The sequence below is a fragment of the Chelonoidis abingdonii genome, chromosome 25, assembly GCF_003597395.2.
Source record: "Chelonoidis abingdonii isolate Lonesome George chromosome 25, CheloAbing_2.0, whole genome shotgun sequence".
Classification (NCBI taxonomy): Eukaryota; Metazoa; Chordata; order Testudines; family Testudinidae; genus Chelonoidis; species Chelonoidis abingdonii.
This window is the reverse complement of record NC_133793.1, coordinates 10,723,750-10,743,582: the sequence shown is the minus strand read 5'-3', so window position 1 is coordinate 10,743,582 and position 19,833 is coordinate 10,723,750. Positions and strand designations below refer to the sequence as shown.

The 19,833-nt window shown below is 56.5% G+C and overlaps 1 protein-coding gene across 1 annotated transcript; it reads left to right on the top strand.

The window, feature by feature from the left end:
* Positions 1-7,489: 7,489 nt before the first annotated feature.
* Positions 7,490-15,899, top strand: FCN3 (ficolin 3). Its single transcript, XM_075060803.1, has 6 exons — positions 7,490-7,531; positions 8,455-8,490; positions 10,003-10,130; positions 12,080-12,209; positions 12,643-12,777; positions 15,014-15,899. Exons 3-6 carry the CDS (start codon positions 10,104-10,106, stop codon positions 15,253-15,255), a joined length of 534 nt encoding a protein of 177 aa, XP_074916904.1. The 5' UTR covers positions 7,490-7,531; positions 8,455-8,490; positions 10,003-10,103; the 3' UTR covers positions 15,256-15,899.
* Positions 15,900-19,833: the final 3,934 nt, after the last annotated feature.

The following is a 19,833-nucleotide window of genomic DNA, read 5'->3' as shown; positions in this document are numbered from 1 at the left end:
CCCGCTGGGAGAAATTCTGCATAGCCCTTCTCCCTGCAGTCCCACGTATGCTCAGTGAGACAGGCGGGGCTGTTCTCTTAGCACTAGTGCCTAGAAGATCTGAGTAAGATCAGGGCCCCTTGGTGTCAGGGGCTGTACAGAGGCTCAGTGAAACATAGACCCTGCCCCAAAACGTTCACTGTCTTCAATAGGGAAGACAAAGGGTGCGGGAGAGGAAGGATTATACTGGTTTTACAGAGGGGGAACTGGCTCCCTGCGAGCCTGTTGGCCAGACTTTTCCAGTGAGCTCAGCCTCTCACATGTTGGGCGCTTTTGAAAATCTGGCCCGAAGCGTGTGCTGCCCAGACTCAATGGCACAACCAGAAATGGAATCCAGGTCTCCTGAATCCCAGCCCGGTGCGTTATCCCTGAGCCCATCAGCCACCCCTAACTGGGGTGAAAACTGGGTCCAGCTCAGAGGGGGTCTTGTGAGCTCTCCCTCCGGCGATTCCTGCTGCTGGGGCTAGTCGGGGAGGCAGCGAGAGGCCTGCCCCTCGTGTCCTCTTTTCCCCCCCAAGCCTCCCCGCCACAGGAACAGTTTCCAAATAATCCTGTCCCTTCATTTCTCACTTGATTGCTGAATCCCCAGGAGGGTATCTTTCTCTTCATCCCCCTCCCGCCTCGTGGCAGGGCAGGTGATGCTATGAGCAAGGCATTGCTGGCTCGCTGTGGGGCCATCTCTAAAATACTGGGCCCTCCTGGCCACTGGTATCCCCTCCAGCCAGCGGCTGCCCGCCCTGTCTGAATGGTAGCCGCTGCCTAAGAGCGGTGTGTCTCCTACAGGCAGCTTACTGGCAGATGGCTCTGAACCCTGGTCCAGCAGCATGGCTGCCAATTTTGAGGGGCAAGTGGGATGATTAAAGGGGTGTGTACCCCTCCCCTCCCCGCTCCCCCCCAGCTGTCCGTGTGCTCTTGCAGTGTCGTTGTGCTGCTGTGGGGTCCCTGGGGGGGCAGCTGGGGGCATGCTGTGTGTAGTGGGCCGAAGCCTTGTGAGTGTGGAATTAAAGCTGCACGGTTTGATTTCTCCGGGGTGACTTTGTTGCTGGGTGGATCCCTGCATGGGCCGGAGGTGGGAGTGTATGTTGAGAACAGCTCAAGGCGTGGAAATCCCTTGGCAGAGTTAGACCGGCCCGTGCAAACTGGGCTGACCTGTGGGGTGTGGGTGGATGCTGCAGAAGCAGGTGTCTGGTTCCTCTGCCCCACTGGGCTGCAAGGGGGAATGGATGTCTGTCCAGATGTGCACCCACGCTCCACGAGCAAGGTCTCTGGGAGACCATCTCCAGCACCTGCCGCAGGCGTTAAGTCCTAAGGGGCCTAGGCACAGCTGAGAACATCTGCGTTTTCAAGGCAGGGGGCGGGGGCAGAACAACCTGCCCGGAGAAAGCAAGAAGCCATGTCCCTGTGCTTCAGGCAGCCTCTGAGAAATGGCTTTCAGGAGGGTAGGAGCACCTGCTGCGCATAATTGGCCTGTTTCCCTGAAAGCAGCCCTGTGTCTGTCTGCGTCTGTCTGTCCCCCACTCACAGTTTATTTGCCTGTCTAACTACATTACCCGCTTGGGGCCAGATCGACAGCAGGAGTCTCTACTCCGTGCCAGGCCTGGCTTAGGGACAGAGGAGGATTCTCAGCAGAGAGCTCCCTTGGGAAAGTGGGGGTGTCCTTGCAGTGTGGGAGCTGCTATGGGAAAGGGGGGTGTGTCTTTTTTCCTAAGGGTAGCGTGATTGCTTTGGTACGTTGCAAGCCGTTGCCCCAGCACCAGTCTGGGTCCCCTTTACCCACATCTCGCATCCGTCTCCTGGAGGTAGAGGCCTTCTCATCATCTGGAGCTGTGACCGGTTCACCGTGTGGCATCTTGGCCCAGATAGGCGCTAGTTTTAGACTCCTTGCTGGCCACGGCACCGTCACTTCACAGTGGCCTTGGACATTGCCCTCCGGGCTGGGATTGAACCCGCAACCTGGTCATGAAGGGTTCCTGGTGCTGCCACGCCCCTGGGGCGTCCAGTCCTGTCTGGCACAGCAGCCTGCTAGGATGTGGAATGGCTACGCTGGGGGGCAGCGATGGCAGTAGCGCTCGGTCCCCGCTGGTGAGCTCTCTTCTCTGTCCCACTGCATTAGGATCTGACGGCCGCTGCCCGGGGCGGGGCGGTGAAGTGGTTTCCTGTGGGAAGAGGAATGGAAGAGGAGGTGGCCAGTGCTCCGGCTGCCATGCTTGCTCTCGGACGTGCGCCTCTCCCTCCTCGCCGGGGCAGGGGATCTGGGCGCCACGTAGCTATGCAAAGCGCTGCCAGGCTGGGTCTTCCGGGCTTGGAGCCACGTTGTGCCCGTTAGACTCGCCATGGGGAGGGCTGGCCCCGGAGCCCTGGGGCCACACACACGCCACCCAAGGGTCAGGCCTGTCCCCAGCAAGACCTAATGTCGCTGCCTTGTTTGGGAAGCTCAGGGTGCCCTCCTGGCCCTGCTCCCTCTGGATGGACAGACCCTCCCCCCAGGGGTGACAGGCTCAACCCACCTTCGTCGGACCCTCCACAGAGCAGCTCTGCCTCCCTGTAACTCTGTTCCTTTTGCTCTCCCCCCTGTGGGGGGGCTGGTGAGCTCCCATTTCCTGCTATAATTCCAGTGGGTAGGGGGGCGAAGCTGGGTCAGCCGCTTGCCTGGGGTCAGCAATTCACTTGGCCTTCACCTTCTGTCTGCGGGGGGAACGTCCCCCCCTCCCCATACACATGTCCTGAGCCCTCTGCCGCTCCCTGGCCTGTAACTTTCCACCAGCCTTCATCCTTGTAACCCCTGCTCAGTCGGGCGGCCCAATCCTCAGACACAAGGGCTTTCCCAGGCTAGGGGAGCAGCTGAGGTCTCCCCTAGGCACAGGGGAGCTTCCTCGTGCTGTTCCTTCCAGACATCTCAAGGGACCCATGGCTGGTTTCCTCTTTAAAGGTGACCTAAGGCCCCCCCCTCCTCCCGGCTGCTCCCCAGTTCATCTCTGGTGCCTGCCAGCTGACTTCTCCCCTCCTGGGGCCCGATCTGCTCTCAGAGGGGGCTGGGTGCGTTATGCCCCACGCTGGCTCCATTTCCCTGGGGCTGGCGGGATGCTGGGCTCCCAGCCCCGGCCACGCAGCGTGGTGGGGGGATGGAGTCATCGCACACAGAGGAAGCAAATAAAAGCACTTTTTCTTGGATCTTTGGTGTCTGGGTCGTGTGTGGGAGCGACAGGGGCTACGTTACACCCAGTGACCCTGTAGCCTTACTAGCAAGTTTGCTGCACCTGGGAGCCCCCTGCTCTGGGGGTGGGGGCTGGTGCATATACCTGGGATGGGGCGGTGGGTGGTTCGGTCTCACCCTTCACCTGCTGGCAATGGGGGCTGTTCGGTGATGGAGGCAGGCGCGTGCCTCTCCCCTGTACTGCCCTTCTCCAGGGCCAGCAGCAGGGAGCCAGGCTGCCTAACTGCACTGCTGCCCATGGGCCTGCCCCACGGCCCCTGATCCTGAGCAGCAGTAAGGGCAGGGCTGGCCAGAGGGGGGGCAAGTGGGGCAATTTGCCCCAGGCCCTGGGCCCCACAAGGCCTGGCCCGGCGGTTGTCCGGGTCTTTGGCGGCATTTCGGCAGCGGGGGCCATGTCAGTGCTGCCGAAGACGTGGAGCGACTGAAGGGCTCCCCGCCCCTGAAGACCCAGACCGCTGTCGGGTAAGTACAAGCGCCGCAGCTTCCCAGCTTTGCCCCCGGCCCCCTGAATCATTCCTCTGGGCAGCCCTGACTAAAGCCCTGGTCACTGCAATGGGATCCTCTTACTACCCTCAATGATCAACCAGATCCCGAGTGGAGATGGACATAGGGGTGCAGCGGGGAGGCTCCCCTGCCCCAGGGGCGATGGGTGGGAGGTGCTGCGCTTTGAGAAGCTATGGCTGGAGCTGGGAACGTTCTGCCTAGCTCTGCTGGGAGTGAAGGACGTGGTCTGGGTTCTGCTCTTCTCCCTGTTATTCCTAGGAAGAGAAACCAAACCACTTGGGGATGTGAGCTTTGGACCCCACCCTGAGGGCAATGATGTTATCCCCTTTTCACAGATGGGGAAACTGAGGCACGCAAAGGCGGCTGGAGCAAGGCATTCGTTTCAGTGCTGGGCAGTGAGCTCACGACTTCCTGGCTCCCAGCCCTGTGATCGGTCGCACCTTATATTTGAACACCGAAGCCTACAGCTGTCAGCCCGACCCGGTCCTCAGCACAGAGCGGGACTGCCCCAGCTAGCTCGTGTGTCTCCCCTTTGCAGGGCATTGTTATGGCAGGTGAGCTAGGACAGGGGGTCTCACAACACTGGCTGGTAGCTAAACTGACATTTTTTCCTGAAATACTTAATTAACTTTAGGAAAAACAAATAACTATGCACATGTATGCAGCCAGAGCGTTGTCGTTTCTTTGTGTAGGGTTTTTTCCATACTCAACAGTAAAAATAACACTGTGAAAAGTGATATTAGTATGTTTGTTAATATCACTTTTCACAGCAAGTCCTGGCCAGTTAAGACCTGGACGGGCAGGGGAGTGAGGCAGCGGATGCCAGGGAGGATGGATGGAGAGGATGGGGGGTGAGGCAGCAGAAGCCAGGGGTGATGGATGCAGGGGGACCCGCCACCGTCTCATCGGGGGTGCGGGTTGGTGCCTGGAGCTGGGGGTCAGTGCTCTGGGCCAGCACTCACTGGAGCCCAGGGTTGGCACCTGCAGCTGCATGGCCGGGGATCAGAGCCCAGGGTCGGTGCTTGGGGTCTGCGCCTGCTGCTGCACAGCCAGAGCTAGGAGTCAGCGTCCTTGGCCAGCACTCGCCGGAGTTTGCTGCAGCATGATCAGGACTGGAGCTTGGCATCCAGGGCCAGAGCCTGGCATTGGTTCCTGCTGCTGTGTGAGTGGGGCTGGGGATTGCCATCCATGACCAGCACCCGCTGGAACCCAGGGTCGCCATCCAGGAGCAGTGCCCAGGCTCAGTGGCCAAGGCCGGGGATCAGCCACCACTGGGATTGGAGGCTGTGCCTGCTGCCGCATGACCAGGGCCAGGGATTGGCATCCAGAGCCAGCACCCGCCAGATCCCAAGGCCACCACTGGGGATCTGCACCTGGGGTCAGTGGCCAGGGCTGGGGGTTGGAGCACACGGCTGGGGGTCAACACTTGGGGCCAGCAGGATTGGGAGTTGGTGCCACACAGCCAGAGCCAGGGATCGGAGCCTGCAGCCATGAGTTGGCATCTGAAGCCCCATGGCTGAAGGCCAGGGCTGCATGGCCAGAGCTGGGGGGTCAGCGCCCAAAACTCCATGGCCAGAGCTGGCTAGCACATGCTGTCCTGTGCTGGAGGAAGAGGCCCGGCCCCACCTCTCCAGAGGGTCTCTGGGGGTGCCAAGCTTTTGTGCCTAGGAACAATGGTGGGAAGCCCGGTTTACTTCCCAGGAAAAGCTCCCACAAAGGCATTGTTCCTGGAACGTCCATAAACCGAGAGGCAGTTGGGGAGGGACGGGCGCACGTGAAAACAGCGCAGATGTGGAGCTTTATTCCAGCCCTGCTTTGGCTCTGCACCTGGATGCTGGTTACGGGGGACCCAGGCACCTGCCCAGGTAGAAGAAGCTCTGTTTTGGGGCTGTAAATGGGGCAGGGGGCTAGGTTGAGCTCTGAGGCACCCATGTTGCCTAGCGATGGTTGGGGTGTGTGTGTTTCTCTAGCCATTTAGCTGGCTCCAGCACTGCAGTAGCTGAGTCAGGGTGTCGACGGATGGGCTGTGGGTGCAAAGCCCGTTAGGCTGGCTGTTGGGATCGGTTTGGGGACTCCAAGCGGGAGATGGGCTGGAGCTGAGCCAGGAGGAATGGAGGCTGGACCCCAGGGGAGTGCCTGTCATGGGGAGAGCTTGGCTGGATGATGCACCCCAATGAATCCCTGCCTCCCAGCTTAAAGCTGGTTGTAAAGACCACGTGGCTGGGATGGGATGCGCAGCCAGTGTGTGTGTGGGGGGGGGAGGGGTGGATGGAAAAATGGAGTGAAAGCTCTCCAACTGCCCCCCCATCCACTTGGTGCCCCTGGGAAGGATTTCTTTCCGAGCACCACAGCTAGCCCAGCCCTGCACTGGGGGATGCTATGGGGTGGGCCATGATGCAGGGACAGTGGAGTAGAAAGATGCAGGCTATCGCGGGGCTGGTGGTCACTGAGAGCAGAGAGGCAACGTGGACATGGTGGTAGATGCCTTTTGGGGCCCTTTCCCTCTCCTTCACTGGGCTTTGCTGACCTGTGAGACCAGGGCAGGTCCTGTCCAGCAGCCTCAGTTCCACAGAGCCCCTCCAGAGATCGAGACCAAGGGGCCAGCAGTAATTATCAGAGGGACCAGGGTAAGCGATGCTGGGAACCATCTCACCAGGTGACTCGCTGGGGCCGAGCCGGAGCAGGTGCTGGGATCGTGCCTCCTCCCATGTCTCTTTGTGTTTCCACAGAGGTGAAGGTGGTGGGTCTCTCCGGTGCTGAGAAACTCACCATATTACAGGGATGCCCTGGGACGCCAGGCACAGCAGGAAGCCCAGGAGAAAAGGGGGCACCTGGTCAACCTGGCCTGAGAGGTAGGAGATGAGAGAGGGGCTCTAACAACAGGCACTGTCCCCAAGCTGGAGCAGGCCCCTCTGGGCCTGTGGGATGGTCTTGGGCCAGCTCACAATGAGTCTGTGGGGCAGGTGGAGAAAGCAGTGTCACAAGGAGGGGATTGGACTCTGGCAGCTAATGAGCAGTATGGCTCAAATCCTCTGTTGGAGTCAATTGGCGCAGCGGCGCTGACATCAATGCACCATTTACACCGGAAGAGGCTGGGGCCTAACGGCTCAGAAGTGTCACCAGAGCCAGGGACTCTCTGGCTAAGGGTGCAAACCCCATATTGAACTGGGCACTTCGCTGGGCGGTGCCCGGTGCGACCCCATCGCCCGTGATCACTCTGGCTGGTGCATGGGCCTTAGCAGACTGTGTTTGATGGATCCACCCCTTCTGGTACAGCGATTAGTCCCTGATGAACCGCATGCCCTCCGCTGGTGGGAGACCAAGGCATGACTTCATGGGCCAGCAGCTCTTCCATCTGGCACAGCCACACCATCCCCTGAATCTGACCCTCCGCCCCCCCCACCCGGTGCCTCTTGCTCCCACACACAGGGCTCAACTGACTAGCCCCTGTAGGGCTGGGCAGCAGCCCACCCCTCACCTCCTCCAGGCCCGATGGCATCGTCCACCAGGATTAGCCGGGCAGCCCCCATGAGCTGCTTCTCATGGTTGCCATTGGAACAAGTAGTGATGGACATTGAGCGCTTCCCTTCTTTTTCCTCTGGGTCCGTCCATTTGTCCCCATTTAAAAGAGCCCCCAGGGACTCCCCCCCCAACCATGTTCTGTGCCTTGACTGCGCTCAAGCACTTCCCTGCGTTCACTGTGTCTCTCCCTCTGCTCTGGATTTCAGGGGCTGTGGGACCGCCTGGGAAAGCAGGACCCGAAGGGGGAACGAGGTAACTATGTAGCAATGGTCTGGGACGGGGGTGGGGGGGGCACTGAGGGTGTAGATTACACCCGATGGGGGGTTGTTATTCGAGGCAGGCAGGAGCCTTAGCATTCAAATGAGGATCTCCCCGCCCCCGTTTCAAGAAGTGCTGGTGCCTGGGCTGGGGTCCACTCCTATCTGTTCTGGCTCCAGACGGTTTAGTCCGTCCTGCCAAAATTCTCCTGTGGTTTTCAAGAGGGGCCTTCGGGGCTGCTAATAGGGCTCCCGGGCCTGATCCCACCACTACCCCGTCCAAGTCACCACAGCCCTTCCCATCAATTGCAACGGGCACTGGACCAGGCCCTCCGAAGCCAGGACAACATGAAGCTTTGGGACGGGTGGCCAGTGTCAGGGAGATGAGCCAGCACCCAGGATCGGCTCCCCGCCACCTTCCCCTGCACTGGCATGAAATGGCTCTCTCTGGAGCATTTCCACGTAGGGTGACCAGACAGCAAACTTGAAAAATCGGGACAGGGGTGGGGGGTAATAGTAGGCTATATAAGAAAAAGACCCCAAAATCGGGACTGTCCCTAAAAATCAGGACATCTGGTCACCCTATTTCCACGTCCTCTCACACTGCAGAGGGCCGAGTGGGGTCTCTGTGGGAGAAGCCTTTCCACCGTCCTCAGTGGGATTTGGTTCAGGTCCCCAGGGAGCAGGTGGCCCCGAATGTTGCACACAGACGCTACAAGCAGATGGCCTCAGTTCCTCCTACATTGCAAGGCGGGAGGGCAGTAATATACATCCCTTCCAAACAAGAGAAGCAGCTGTGACACAGCAGGAAAAACAGCTAACCAGGAACCTTCCACTCTTCATCCAACCAAGTTCTACAGGCACCTGCTAAGCTTTGCTTTCTAACTGCATTTTTTTTTTTGTTTCTCGGACTGGCAGGAGACCACCCAGACCCTTCCTTCCTCTGCCAGAATGGTGAGTTTGGCTCCTAGGTGCTTAAAAAAATGACTTACCATTGTTTGCATTAGGGTAGTGTGATGAACTAGGAATGTTCTTAAGGTTTTCTCTGAATACTGTGTTGGTGCCTCAGTGTCCCCCAGGCAGTTCTCAAGTATCTGGCAGAGCAAAGGGCCAGTGCACCTAAATGCCTGGCACTCTGTCTCCTCGTAACTGATGGCTTGGGCCCCTCCTCTGCAAAGGTGCCAACTGAAGGTGTTGGAGACAAAGGGATCAGGTGACCTCCTGGCCCGGGAAAGGGGCTGAGCAGAGAGGGGCTGGAGGGGGTTGTTAGGCTGGAGCTGGCTGAGGGCAGACGTGGGGGTCTGGCTCACTGCCCCCTAGAATGGACCCGCAGTTTGCTGTATCTACAAGCTCTGTTTTTAGCCCTGTTCCTGTCATCGAATAAACCTCTGTTTTACTGGCTGGCTGAGAGTCACGTCTGACTGCAAAGTGGGGGTGCAGGACCCTGTGGTTTTCTCCAGGACCCCGCTGGGGCGGGCTCGCTGTGGGAAGCACACAGAGGGGCAGAGGATGCTGAATGCTCCAAGGAGAGACCCAGGAGGTGAAGCCGTGTGAGCTTTTTGCCCTGAACAAGTCTGCTCCAAGGGAGAGGAGGCTCCCCAAAGTCCTGACTGGCTTAGTGGTGAGCAGTTCCAGAGCATCGCCCGGGGACTCCATGACAAGTAACGCTTGGAGGCATCCACCCGCCATGCATGGAGATGTGCTGACACTGAGCAGGAGACGGGCCCTGCCCCGGTGACCTTACAGTCTGAATAGCCAAGACAGCCCAAGGGAGCAGCCCTGGCCCCATTTACAGGGGGAGATGGTAAGGGCCCAAGAGGGGTTGCTGGACGAAGACGTCAGTATGCTGCAGCGCAGAGCTGCGCGGGGTACCCCCCCCCCCATCAGACTGACCCCACGGAACTACTTAAAGAGATGAAGTGACTGGCTCAGGTCACACGGAGAGTCTATGGCAGAGCTAGAAACCCAGTTCCACTGAGTCTTCATCCAGGGCCTTAACCAAAAGACCATCGCTCTGGAGCAGTGAATATTCCCCTTTCAGGACCGGCCCCTACGTACTCACTGGAGCAGTTTAGTCCAGCTCTGGTGCAGTTGCAGTAGCCTTCACATCAGAGGACTAAGCAGGCTGTGTGTGTTCGTCTGCTTGCTCTAGAAGGTTTCTCTCTCCTTCAGCCGGGAAAGCTCACGGGCCAGTAACACAGGAACGATAGTCAATAACACCTTTCCTCCAAGTCTCTCAAAGCACTTAGGCGGGAAAGTATTATTAGCCCCACATGGGGAAACTGAGGCACACAGAGGGGCTGTGACCTGCCCTGGGTGGCAAGGTAACCCCCTATCACTGCGAGGTGATCTCAGCATCGGCAGCCACTCAGTCCCGTCCCCTCCCCACTTGTGTGCGCCTCTTTCTGGGAGAGGACGAGACCTCAGACACATTTCCCCAGGGACCAAATTCTGCCTTGATTCCAGGGCCAAAGAGCTGCAAGGAGCTTCTGGGCAAAGGGGAGTTCCTGAGTGGCTGGCACACCATCTACCTGCCGGACTGCCGGCCGCTGAGGGTCTTCTGTGACATGGACACTGACGGCGGAGGCTGGCTGGTAAATGCAGTATCCTAGCGCCGGAGCGATGGTCACATCCAGAGCTGCCTGGTCCCAGTGCGGTGCGAGAGATTTACGCATGGGTAGCAGAATGTGGCCGTGATGGGGCTGGGGAGGGGTCCAGAGAGAATCATTCCTTACCCGTATGTAGCGCCTTTCACCCTGAAGGGCTTCACAACCCGCCTGCACAGGGAATCACGTCACCCATGGCTGGAATGCAACCACCTCTGGGGAGGGATGGGGCAACTGTTCGACAGTGTGCAGTAAAGCTACAGTGCAGGGCAGGAAGAAAGAACGATCGCTGCATCTCCCTGAGCCAACAGGAGGGGTTCAGGTAGAGGAAGTTAACCCAGGCTGTGGAGTTAGCTGGGGTTATCAGTCCGCGAGTTAGGAGAGCAGAGAAATCACTGAAAGGCAGATGCATGTGTCTCACCTTTCCCTGACTGCTGACATGCCCCACAGACGTGGCTTTCTCTGGTTTGTAAGATTTCCCTGTGCTCACCCAGGCATGGTGTGTGTCCCCAGTGGCTAGCGGCATGCAAGGCTGACACCCTGAAAGGACAACGATGGGAGGGACGCGGACCATGGTTCTGTCTCTGATAGCTGTTCCAGAATGTCCTGCCTGGCTGTGCACTTGTGGGGGGAGTGGAGGGGAAGGAGGCCACGGGGGTGTCACTCACAGGCTCACACTGGCTTGGCTGAGATTAACAGCCAGCGCTGAATGTGCTAGGGCTGGGGCCAAGCGGCAGAGTCCAGAGCCACTCCAGCACATGGGGAGTGGGAATTGGAGCTGGTTTTGCTTCGCGGATCCACCTCCAGATAGATCATTCTATCCCAGGGGTTGGCAACCTACAGCACGTGTACCAAAGGTGGCACATGAGCTGATTTTTGATGGCACACGGCGGTGGGCTGAGCCACTCAGCCTGCCGCCGCTCTGGGGTTTCCACTGCCAGCTTCTGCCACCCAGGGCCCCACCACTGCCCGCTGCTGCTGGTCCCACTCAGCGCCCACTGCCGGCCTGGGTGAAGGAACCTCAGGCTGGCAGCGGGCTGAGACCCCGGCTGGCAGGAGCCGGCAGCTGGAACCCCAGAGCGGTGATGGGCTAAGCCGCTCAGCCTCTGCTCTGCGGTTCCAGCTGCTGGCCCCTTGCCAGCCAGGGTCCCCGCTGCAGCCTCCACTCACCTTGCTGCCAGCTGGAGTTCCAGCACAGGCCCCCCACCAGACAGGGTCCAGGCCTCCGGCCCTGCTCAGCCCTACCAGCCGCCAGCTCCACTCACCTCAGCTGCCGACAACTGATCACTCAGAAGCTTGTGTGCAGCTTAAGGTATCTAAATACATGCCACCAGACATCGGAAAACTCAGCACAGAAAAGCAAGGGCAGGGATCACACTAAACTGATAAGATCTGCATTTTAATTTAATTTTAAATAAAGCTTCTGAAACATTTTGAAACCCTTGTTTACTTTACATATAACAGTAGTTTGGTTATGTAATGTATAGACTTATAGAGAGACCTTCTAAAAAACGTTAAAATGTATGACCAGCACACGAAGCTTCCCATTAAAGTGTATAAATGAAGACTCAGCACAGCACTTCTGCAAGGCTGCTGACTCCTGTTCTAGTCTGTCTCCAGCCATAGTTACTGCTGGGTGCTTTGGGGGTGGAGGAGGGGAAGAAATGCAACAAAACCCCATGATGTATCCAGCTGTGCAACATTTTACCCTAGTAGGGGAATTCCTTCCTGACCCCAGCCAGGGACAAACTCATGCCCTGAAGCCTGAGACTGGACAGCCCAGTTGATCTTTACTTCCAGCTAGTGTCCCCATAGCTGCTCATCTGGATCCTCCATGGCCCAGCTCAATCAGGGCTCCAGCTATTGTCTGAAGTTTGACTGTCAGAGCATGAGAGCTGAGTCAGCTCCCAGCTCCCATTCTCTTTCTTCTCCTCCAGGTGTTCCAGAAACGCATGGACGGCTCGGTGGATTTCTACCGCACCTGGAGCGCCTACAAGAAGGGCTTCGGGAACCAACTCTCCGAGTTCTGGTTGGGAAATGAGAACCTCCACCTGCTCACCCAGGACGGTAAGGAAGCCCAGCAGCTGTCCTGGGGGAGCTCTGACCTGCCCTGCGGGCTGTTATTCCACAGGGCCTCTTCAGGAGGCGAAAGCGAGCAGCCATTACCCATCAGAGGCTTTTTAGATCCAGCCCTTGGATTCTGAGTGGCTGGAAATGCCCAGGTTAGGTGGGAATATCCCTTTCCCCTGATCCCCTCCTTTTCCCAGGGGATCCCCGCCCCTACCTCTCAGCCAGTTCCCACTGTTGGTTGTTCTGCCCTATTGCCCTGCAAAGACATGGCATCGCTCACAGGGATGGTCACCCCTGGGTGTGCTGGCGTCACAGTGGGCAAGCCTCTCTGCTTTGTGACTAGAAGCCCCGGCCCAGATCCCCCTCCTGGAGGTGAGAGGGAGCCAAAATAGGCCCCTGGCTAACACTGGGCTCTGTCCCTTTTCCTTAGGCGAGTTCCAGCTCCGTGTGGACCTGGTGAATTTTAATGACAGCAGCTCCTTTGCCAGCTACCAGTCCTTCAAGCTCAAGGGGGAAGAGGACAAGTACGAGCTTGTTCTGGGGATGTTCCTCGGCGGCTCTGCAGGTGAGGGGAGTGTGGCTGGCTGGCATTCTGCACTGCGCCACCCAAAGAGGCAGCCTGAGGAGATGTGGGCAAAGGCACCTTTAAACCACTTTTATGCCCTCAGGATTCAGGGCTGCTCTGAGGCTCAAATCAGAGCAACCTCAGGGATGCTTTACCAGCAAACTCCCGAGGGCTGCCCTGCAGTCCAGAGAAGCTCAGAGTCTCCATTGCACCATATACCATGGAGACACCCCCTTCTGTCTCTGTGCCAGGGGCTTCATGGGGACCTATGGGACCTACATAGTGCATCCTCCAGGGAACTGCACCCCAGCCTCTTGCAGCAGGATCTGGGCCCCTGCACGCTGTGGGAGCAGCACAAAGAGGCCAAGGCAGGGGGAGAGAATCTGTCCCATTGTGTGTGTGTGTGTGTGTGTGTGTGTGTGTGTGAGAGAGAGAGAGAGAGAGAGAGAGAGAGACCACATGTTCCACTCTTCGCTTCTCCTACAAAGACATATGCATCCAAACTCACAGAGCAAGGGATGCAGCGAAGCATGAAATGGGATGAGCTTCTCCAGGGTCACTCAGCCATTTGTAATCACATGATAATGACTGATCAGCATTAATACTTAACCCTTGGCACGCCTCTGGTGCTGCCCTCCAGGGGCTTTCTGAGCACTTTGTGTAGGTCCATGGATTACGCCCCAAAAACCTATTGTGAGGGGGGAAAAGGATGGAGGGTGTCTGGGAAGCCAGGCACCCAGCACTGAAATGCAGCTGTTTCTGGGGACAAGGAATGCAGCAATGCTAGCCAGTAATTTAAGGTAGGCAGAGGAACAGCACATCTGGCTCAAACTATCACACAGGGATTTAAGCAGGCAAAACAGGATTGGAGGAGATGGCCAGAGATGCAAAAGACAGACCTAGGTCTCAAATGATCACACACAGAAATACAAACGCCTATCCTGGCTGCCCCCACAAAACACACACGGATTGTGGGGGGCTCCCACATCTGGCGAAGAGGGATCATTCCTTGTCTGTCTCCCTGCTGGGATCTCTGCCAAAGGCCAGGCGAGGCTCAGGCAGTGGCCTCCCCCTCGCTCCCCGCCGCAGCCCCTGGTTCCTGGTAGAGAAGATTGCACACGCTCAGGACACTTGGCATCCAAAACCCCAGGCAGCCTCACCGCAGCTGCCTGCGCCCAGCATCAACCCCCTCCACCCTCTTTCTCCAGGCATTAACCCCATTAGCTGCCAAGGGCGAATGCAACTCTCCCGTGGGTGGCACCCATGTTCGCTGGGGGGGTGGGAGGGGATGCAGCATGTGCCCGTGACAGCACTGAAGATTGCAATGGGTCTGTCTTATCTGCCAGGTCTCCTGCTGGCTCAGGGTTCCTGGGCACTAAGGTGATTAATCCCTAGGAGCCTCGGCAATCCATTTCCTTGGCCGGAATTATGCGGATGCACCCTATCCGGCCCCACACGTTTCCCCCGAGAGCGCCGCTGGCAGAGAAAATCCAACCCGAATACCATGCTCACGGATCTGAACCACAGCACAGCTTTGCTAATAGTAACACTTAGAACTTGCCCATCTTCAAAGCACTTTACAGACTTTAGCTAATTAGCCCCCACGTGGCCTGACAGCAGGCCCAGATTCAGGGAACTCTAGGGTTCAAAACCTGGTTCTGACACTCACTGCGTGACCTTGGGTAGGTCACAGCCTTTGCTGTGCCCCATCACGTGATGGAGATAAGGCACCACCTGGGGTGTATGAGGAGTCATTACTTAATGTGCTATTGACATGCTAAGCATTACTATGTAGGCGTGTATTATCATCATCCCCATTTCACAGCTGAGGAAACTGAGGCAAAGCCATGAAAGGCCCGATTTGCCATCGAGTTCAGCACATCGACAGCTCGGTGGAAAATCTGGCCCCGATTGTGGGCGCTGAGGCCTTGAAAACATTCTAGCGCCTTGGAAAAAATGTGGCTCCCTAGTGCCGTGGGCAAATCCAGGACTCCCAGATTCACAGCTAGTCAAGACAAAAGGGACCGTGATACACACATCGCGTCTGCTCTCTGGCATGACACAGCCGTAGAATTAAACCTCAGGAGCTTGGATCCCAGTCCTGGGCTCAGACCAGACCACAAGCCCATGCTGCCTCCAGGGATATAGAGCCGGCAAGGGAAATGCTCCCATTTCTCTGCTGCTCAACGTCATGCCCTGGTGCGGTTGTGGCACTGGGGTCTCGTGTGTCCCGCAGGTGACTCCCTGGGCCTCCACAACGGGAAGCCTTTCTCCACCTATGACCGTGACAACGACAGCGGGACACAGAACTGCGCCGCCACTGTGCATGGCGCCTGGTGGTACAAAAACTGCTACCGCGCCAACCTGAACGGGGGCTACGCTGTGGGGGAGCAGAAGCAGCAGAGATACGGCATTGATTGGGTCTCTGGCCAGGGTGTTGGTAACCCCTACAAACGCACAGAAATGAAGCTCCGCTAGCCGGGGGGACCCCCATCCAACCTGTGCATCTGCGGCACACCCGAGACAGCAGAACCGAGCTGCCTCATTGATCTTCGTGCAGCAAACCATCTTCCTCTCCCCGCAGCAGCTCCAGGAGCCTCCAGTGATTACACCCCCACACACACACCGCATCTCTGGAGGAATAAAAGACTCCTTCCTGGGATCATCCAAGCCCCCCCAGTGCATCCCCAAGGTCCCGTGAGGACAGCCTTCCTGATGCAATCACTCCCCTCACTCCCAGGGCAACGGGGCAGATCCTTGCTTTCCTGGCCCTGCCATCTGACATTGCATTGAGTCGTGGTGTGTCCAGATTCTCTGGAGGCTGCTTAGCGCCATCACGTGCCCAGAGGCAAAACATAGGCCACAGTGAGCTCAGTGCATGTACCCACACAACGTGGTAGCATGTGGTCCTCTGCAGAAACTGCTTTCCAGTAGAGTTGCCCAGATCAGGACTACCGAATGATATAGATTTTGTGTGTGTACATTCATGTCGTTGGGCCTGTGTATGCGTGTCAGACCCAATTACACGCATATGGAGGGTTGATCTAGCGTGTATTTCATTCGATACTGCTGCACTTGCGGCTGCTGTGTTCTGTGCCCCCAATAAAAGCATCACTCCTGGCCGTTCGTTTGAAATCTCGCTCATTTGAACATTCCCCGTGCACTCCGCAGCTGCTTTTCGGCAGCTCCGGCTGAGTTTGCCCAGCTGCAGAGGTGGCTTTGATCCCAGCCCTCGGGAGGGCTGAAGGTTGCCACGTCCTGTTTTGTTTGTTCAAACACATTAGTTGTCAGTTTCATGTGACCTTGTCTACCGGCTTGAAACAACTGCAGCCAGGGAAGTCATCTGTGCACCTCCGGCCAGGTCCGGAGCCCAGCAAAGTGCCCGGGAACCTTCTCTCTGGCTGCAGTAGCCTCTGGCTCAGGCTGAAAGAGACTGTAGGCCCAAAGGCATTGTCATCCCCGGTCAGAGGCCATCGCTTGTCCGGAGTTTTTATGCAAATTAGCCTAGTCCATCTAGTCTGGTACGATGCCACTTGTAGTGTCCAGTACCTGCTATTTGTGGGGCAAGGGAAAATCCTCTCTTGACCCCTATAGTATATTTGCACGTTGTGTGTTTTGCCGTGTGTCTGTGTTTGTCTATGCGGTTGTGCTGTGTTTTGTCTTTGTTCTTCTCTGTCACTTTGCCTCAGCACAAGGGTCCCCAATGCGGTGCCTGCTGGTGCCTTGACACCTGCAGGGGCATCTAAGTGTGCCCGCATACTGGCTGGAGGACAAGCATCCGCTGAAATGCCGCCGAAATTTGGTGGCATTTTGGTGATGATGCCTCTGGATGACGCTGCTTGTTGGCGGCATTTCGGCAGATGCTCATCTGCCACCACAGTCCTCTGTGGCTTGTTGTCTGGTGCCTGCCAGACAAAAAAGGTTGGGGACCACTGCCTCAGCCCCTTGTTTGATCAGAGCAATGCCTTTTCCAGCCTGTGTGAGTTGAAGCAAGGTGCTGGATTGCTCACCCTGGGGGCTTATGGCACAAGGCAGTGACAATGCACTTCCCTTCCCGCCCCTGGACGCCACGTCCAGGCAATACATTGCTCACCCAGATCTGACCAGACTATTCGCAGGGGGGACATGGATTTGTGGATCATTCAGTTCTTGGCTTCTCTGCAGAAGCTGCCAGCAAGGGTTACCTGTGGTATATGGAAAACTGTGTTACAAACATGTCTTGAGCTACCACTTGAAATTTCAGGCAGTTTCCTGGTCCTGCCTGCAGGCTAAGGGGCTCTGTAGGGAAGCATGTGATCTGGGTCTTCTTCAACAGTCAGTCTGCAAAGAACCAGCCTAGAGCAAGCTTATGATTATCAATCTATCTATCAATTGAGCGATTTAATGCATTATATGGCTCCCAAATTCTCACCGCTTTGGTAGCTCAGTGCCTCTCCAAATTATAATGTGTACATAGAAAAGATCTATTTATCTTCTCTTACTTCCAGCCAGCATGTGCTGGACTTTGTTTAATTCACGTGTCTGAGTTTTCTCCCTTGCTGTTTGCTTTTTGTGAATGGGGCATTACTCTGAGAAAGCCCCGTGGCCTGAGGCCCATCACGCTATTTTCCCACATCAGGCAGTTTATGATTACAGCTGACCTGGGTGGATTCAATCCTGCGATTAAGGCCTGGTCTACACACCTAGAACTTGGCTCAATCTAGCAACATCACTCAGGGCTGTGAAAAATGTGGAATTCTTCCATTGACTTAGCTCCTGCCTCTCAGGGAGGCGGACTAACTACACTGATGTTGTAGTAAGTGTCTATGCTGCAGTGCCTCTAGTGTAGACATACCCTAAGGCCCAGACCCTGCTCACTTTTATGCACCTGGTAATCCCATTGACCCCAGTCGGCTGTTAATGGGAGCGACGTCACACACATCCTTAAGGGGAACTCTCACTAGGTGCCTCGCTACATCTTGAAGCACTTCAATTCTGGAAAAATCTGACCCTCAGAGGCCTGCCCAAGGCCAGGCAGGGCGCCTGTGGCAGAGGAGGGAATTAAACCAGGCCCTAACCACTGGGCTACCCTTCCTGTCTGAGTGCTGCAGCGCTGTGGCTCAAGCAGTAGTAGCTTGTGCATTAGCTTGAGGTCTTTAGACCATGATTTGAGGACTTCAATAGCTCAGACATAGGTCAGGGGTTTGTTCCAGGAGTGGGTAGGTGAGATTCTGTGGCCTGCATTGTGCAGGAGGTCAGACTAGATGACTATAATGGCCCCTTCTGACCTTAAAGTCTATGAGCTCCAGGGGTCAGTCCCGGCAGGCAGCCGACACAAGTACACATGCCCACAAACCTGGGACAGGCCCCTGATTCGCTAGGGGAAAGTATCCGCTTCTATATTAGAACTTGGCTCAGAGGGCCATGAATGCTTTGACGTATGGGGTGAGCCCATGTGTGACACTATTCCCGGAATGGGCCCCCAGATCGCTACAGACCTGACTGGACCCTTTACTGCAATTTCACTGAAGTCAATGGTGCTGGTTTTGTAGGTCAACGGCTCCAACACATTAACCCCCAAGGGCCAATTCAGGGCGATCAGTTTGGTTTTGTTTCTTGGGTTTGCAGCCAGAACTCCCTGAAGCCGAGGGAAAGCGAGAAGGGGGCCCGGCTTTCAAGCCACAGCCCATGGCATCATGAGCAGAACAGTTCCGGATGTTCCCCCTGGCCTGGGAAGCAGGAACAGCTGACTTGGCTCGGGAGGGGGACTGCTTCCCCATGGGAACTGCTGCAGGGCGATTTGGCTGAATATAGCCAGCTAGGGCAAAGGTGCATCATGAGGCTAACATTGGACCCAATCCAGAGCCCACTAAAGTCAATGCAGAGAAGCCCACTTTGGATCAGGCTCATTTCGCACCTCTGGGTCATACTAATTATCACGTTATTACAAACATGAATATGTTGCTCAGCACCCTTCCCTCAGGGATCTCCAAGAGCTGCACAGTGAAGTCAGGATTCCCACACCCACAGGAGGTCAGTATATATTATGATATTTCTTTGTCCAGAGTGGGAGAACGAATCTACGGGCTAGTCCTCTCTTAGTCACAAATGGATCTGTCAGGTCCCAGGCTGGGGCAGGAGCATTCTCCACTGTCTTCAATGTATTTGTTGGGTCCTTTATAAAACATCCTCTCAGTGATGCCATCCCGACCCCCACAGCCAAGCGTCCCGCTCCGAGCTCCCAGTCCCTTTACAGCTAGGCGAGTCGGTGCAGTTTGGAAGCTCCACACAGAGGCTTCTTTTCCTTCCCCGCCCCTCTGCCCTTTATCCCAGCGTGGGAGGAGGTGAACGGATGATAAATCCTAAAATTAAAAACCAGCAATGGCGCCAGGAACGCAGCCATCTGGGCCAAGTGTCTTCTGGCCTATTGCAGATTCCCAGCCTGGGACTCCATTCCCAGCAGACTCGCTACATCTCTGAGCTCCACAGAAAGAACACGTCCTTTCTCCCATCACTGCAGTCAGTCCATCTAAAGCCAACCCGCCCTGTGCTTGCTGCTTTTTGGAAGTGCTGAGGAAAGGGGGAAGCGAGTGGGGACGGACACGCTCATGAGGCGGGGGCGAAAGGCAGCGACGCTAGTCAAAACAGTGTTTGATGTGTGCGCGCAGCTTTTTGGAGCCGAAAGCTGTGTTTTTCCTGGAGACTTGGCCTGTGGCTGACCCGTGGGCTGCTTTCTCCATCTCTCTCACACACACATATGCCTATAGCCAGCTTTGCCATCCAGGACAGCCAGCACTAAAGCTGGACAAACATCAGATGGATTGAAACAACCTAAGCCCCTCTCTGAAGAGCGTGAAATATATTTTGTAAATCTGGGACTGAACACCCCAGGCGATAGCATGTCACGCCACAAGGTGAGAGTAGAGGGAATTCCTCTCTGCCTACTGCCTTCAAAGCCTTCCCCAGTCATAAAAGACTCTGTGTTTGTACCATCCTGTGTGCTGAAAGCCGGGCTTTTTGCTAGACTAATTTTCCTTCACATCCCTCACTATGGAAAAAACTGAACTTCAATTAACT

Excerpts from the sequence above, each read along its gene's own strand:
- FCN3 (XM_075060803.1), top strand. The coding sequence starts at position 10,104 with ATGGACACTGACGGCGGAGGCTGGCTG. Across the intron at positions 10,131-12,079 it reads CTGACGGCGGAGGCTGGCTG|GTGTTCCAGAAACGCATGGA; the intron begins GTAAATGCAGTA and ends CTTCTCCTCCAG. Across the intron at positions 12,778-15,013 it reads GTTCCTCGGCGGCTCTGCAG|GTGACTCCCTGGGCCTCCAC; the intron begins GTGAGGGGAGTG and ends TGTGTCCCGCAG.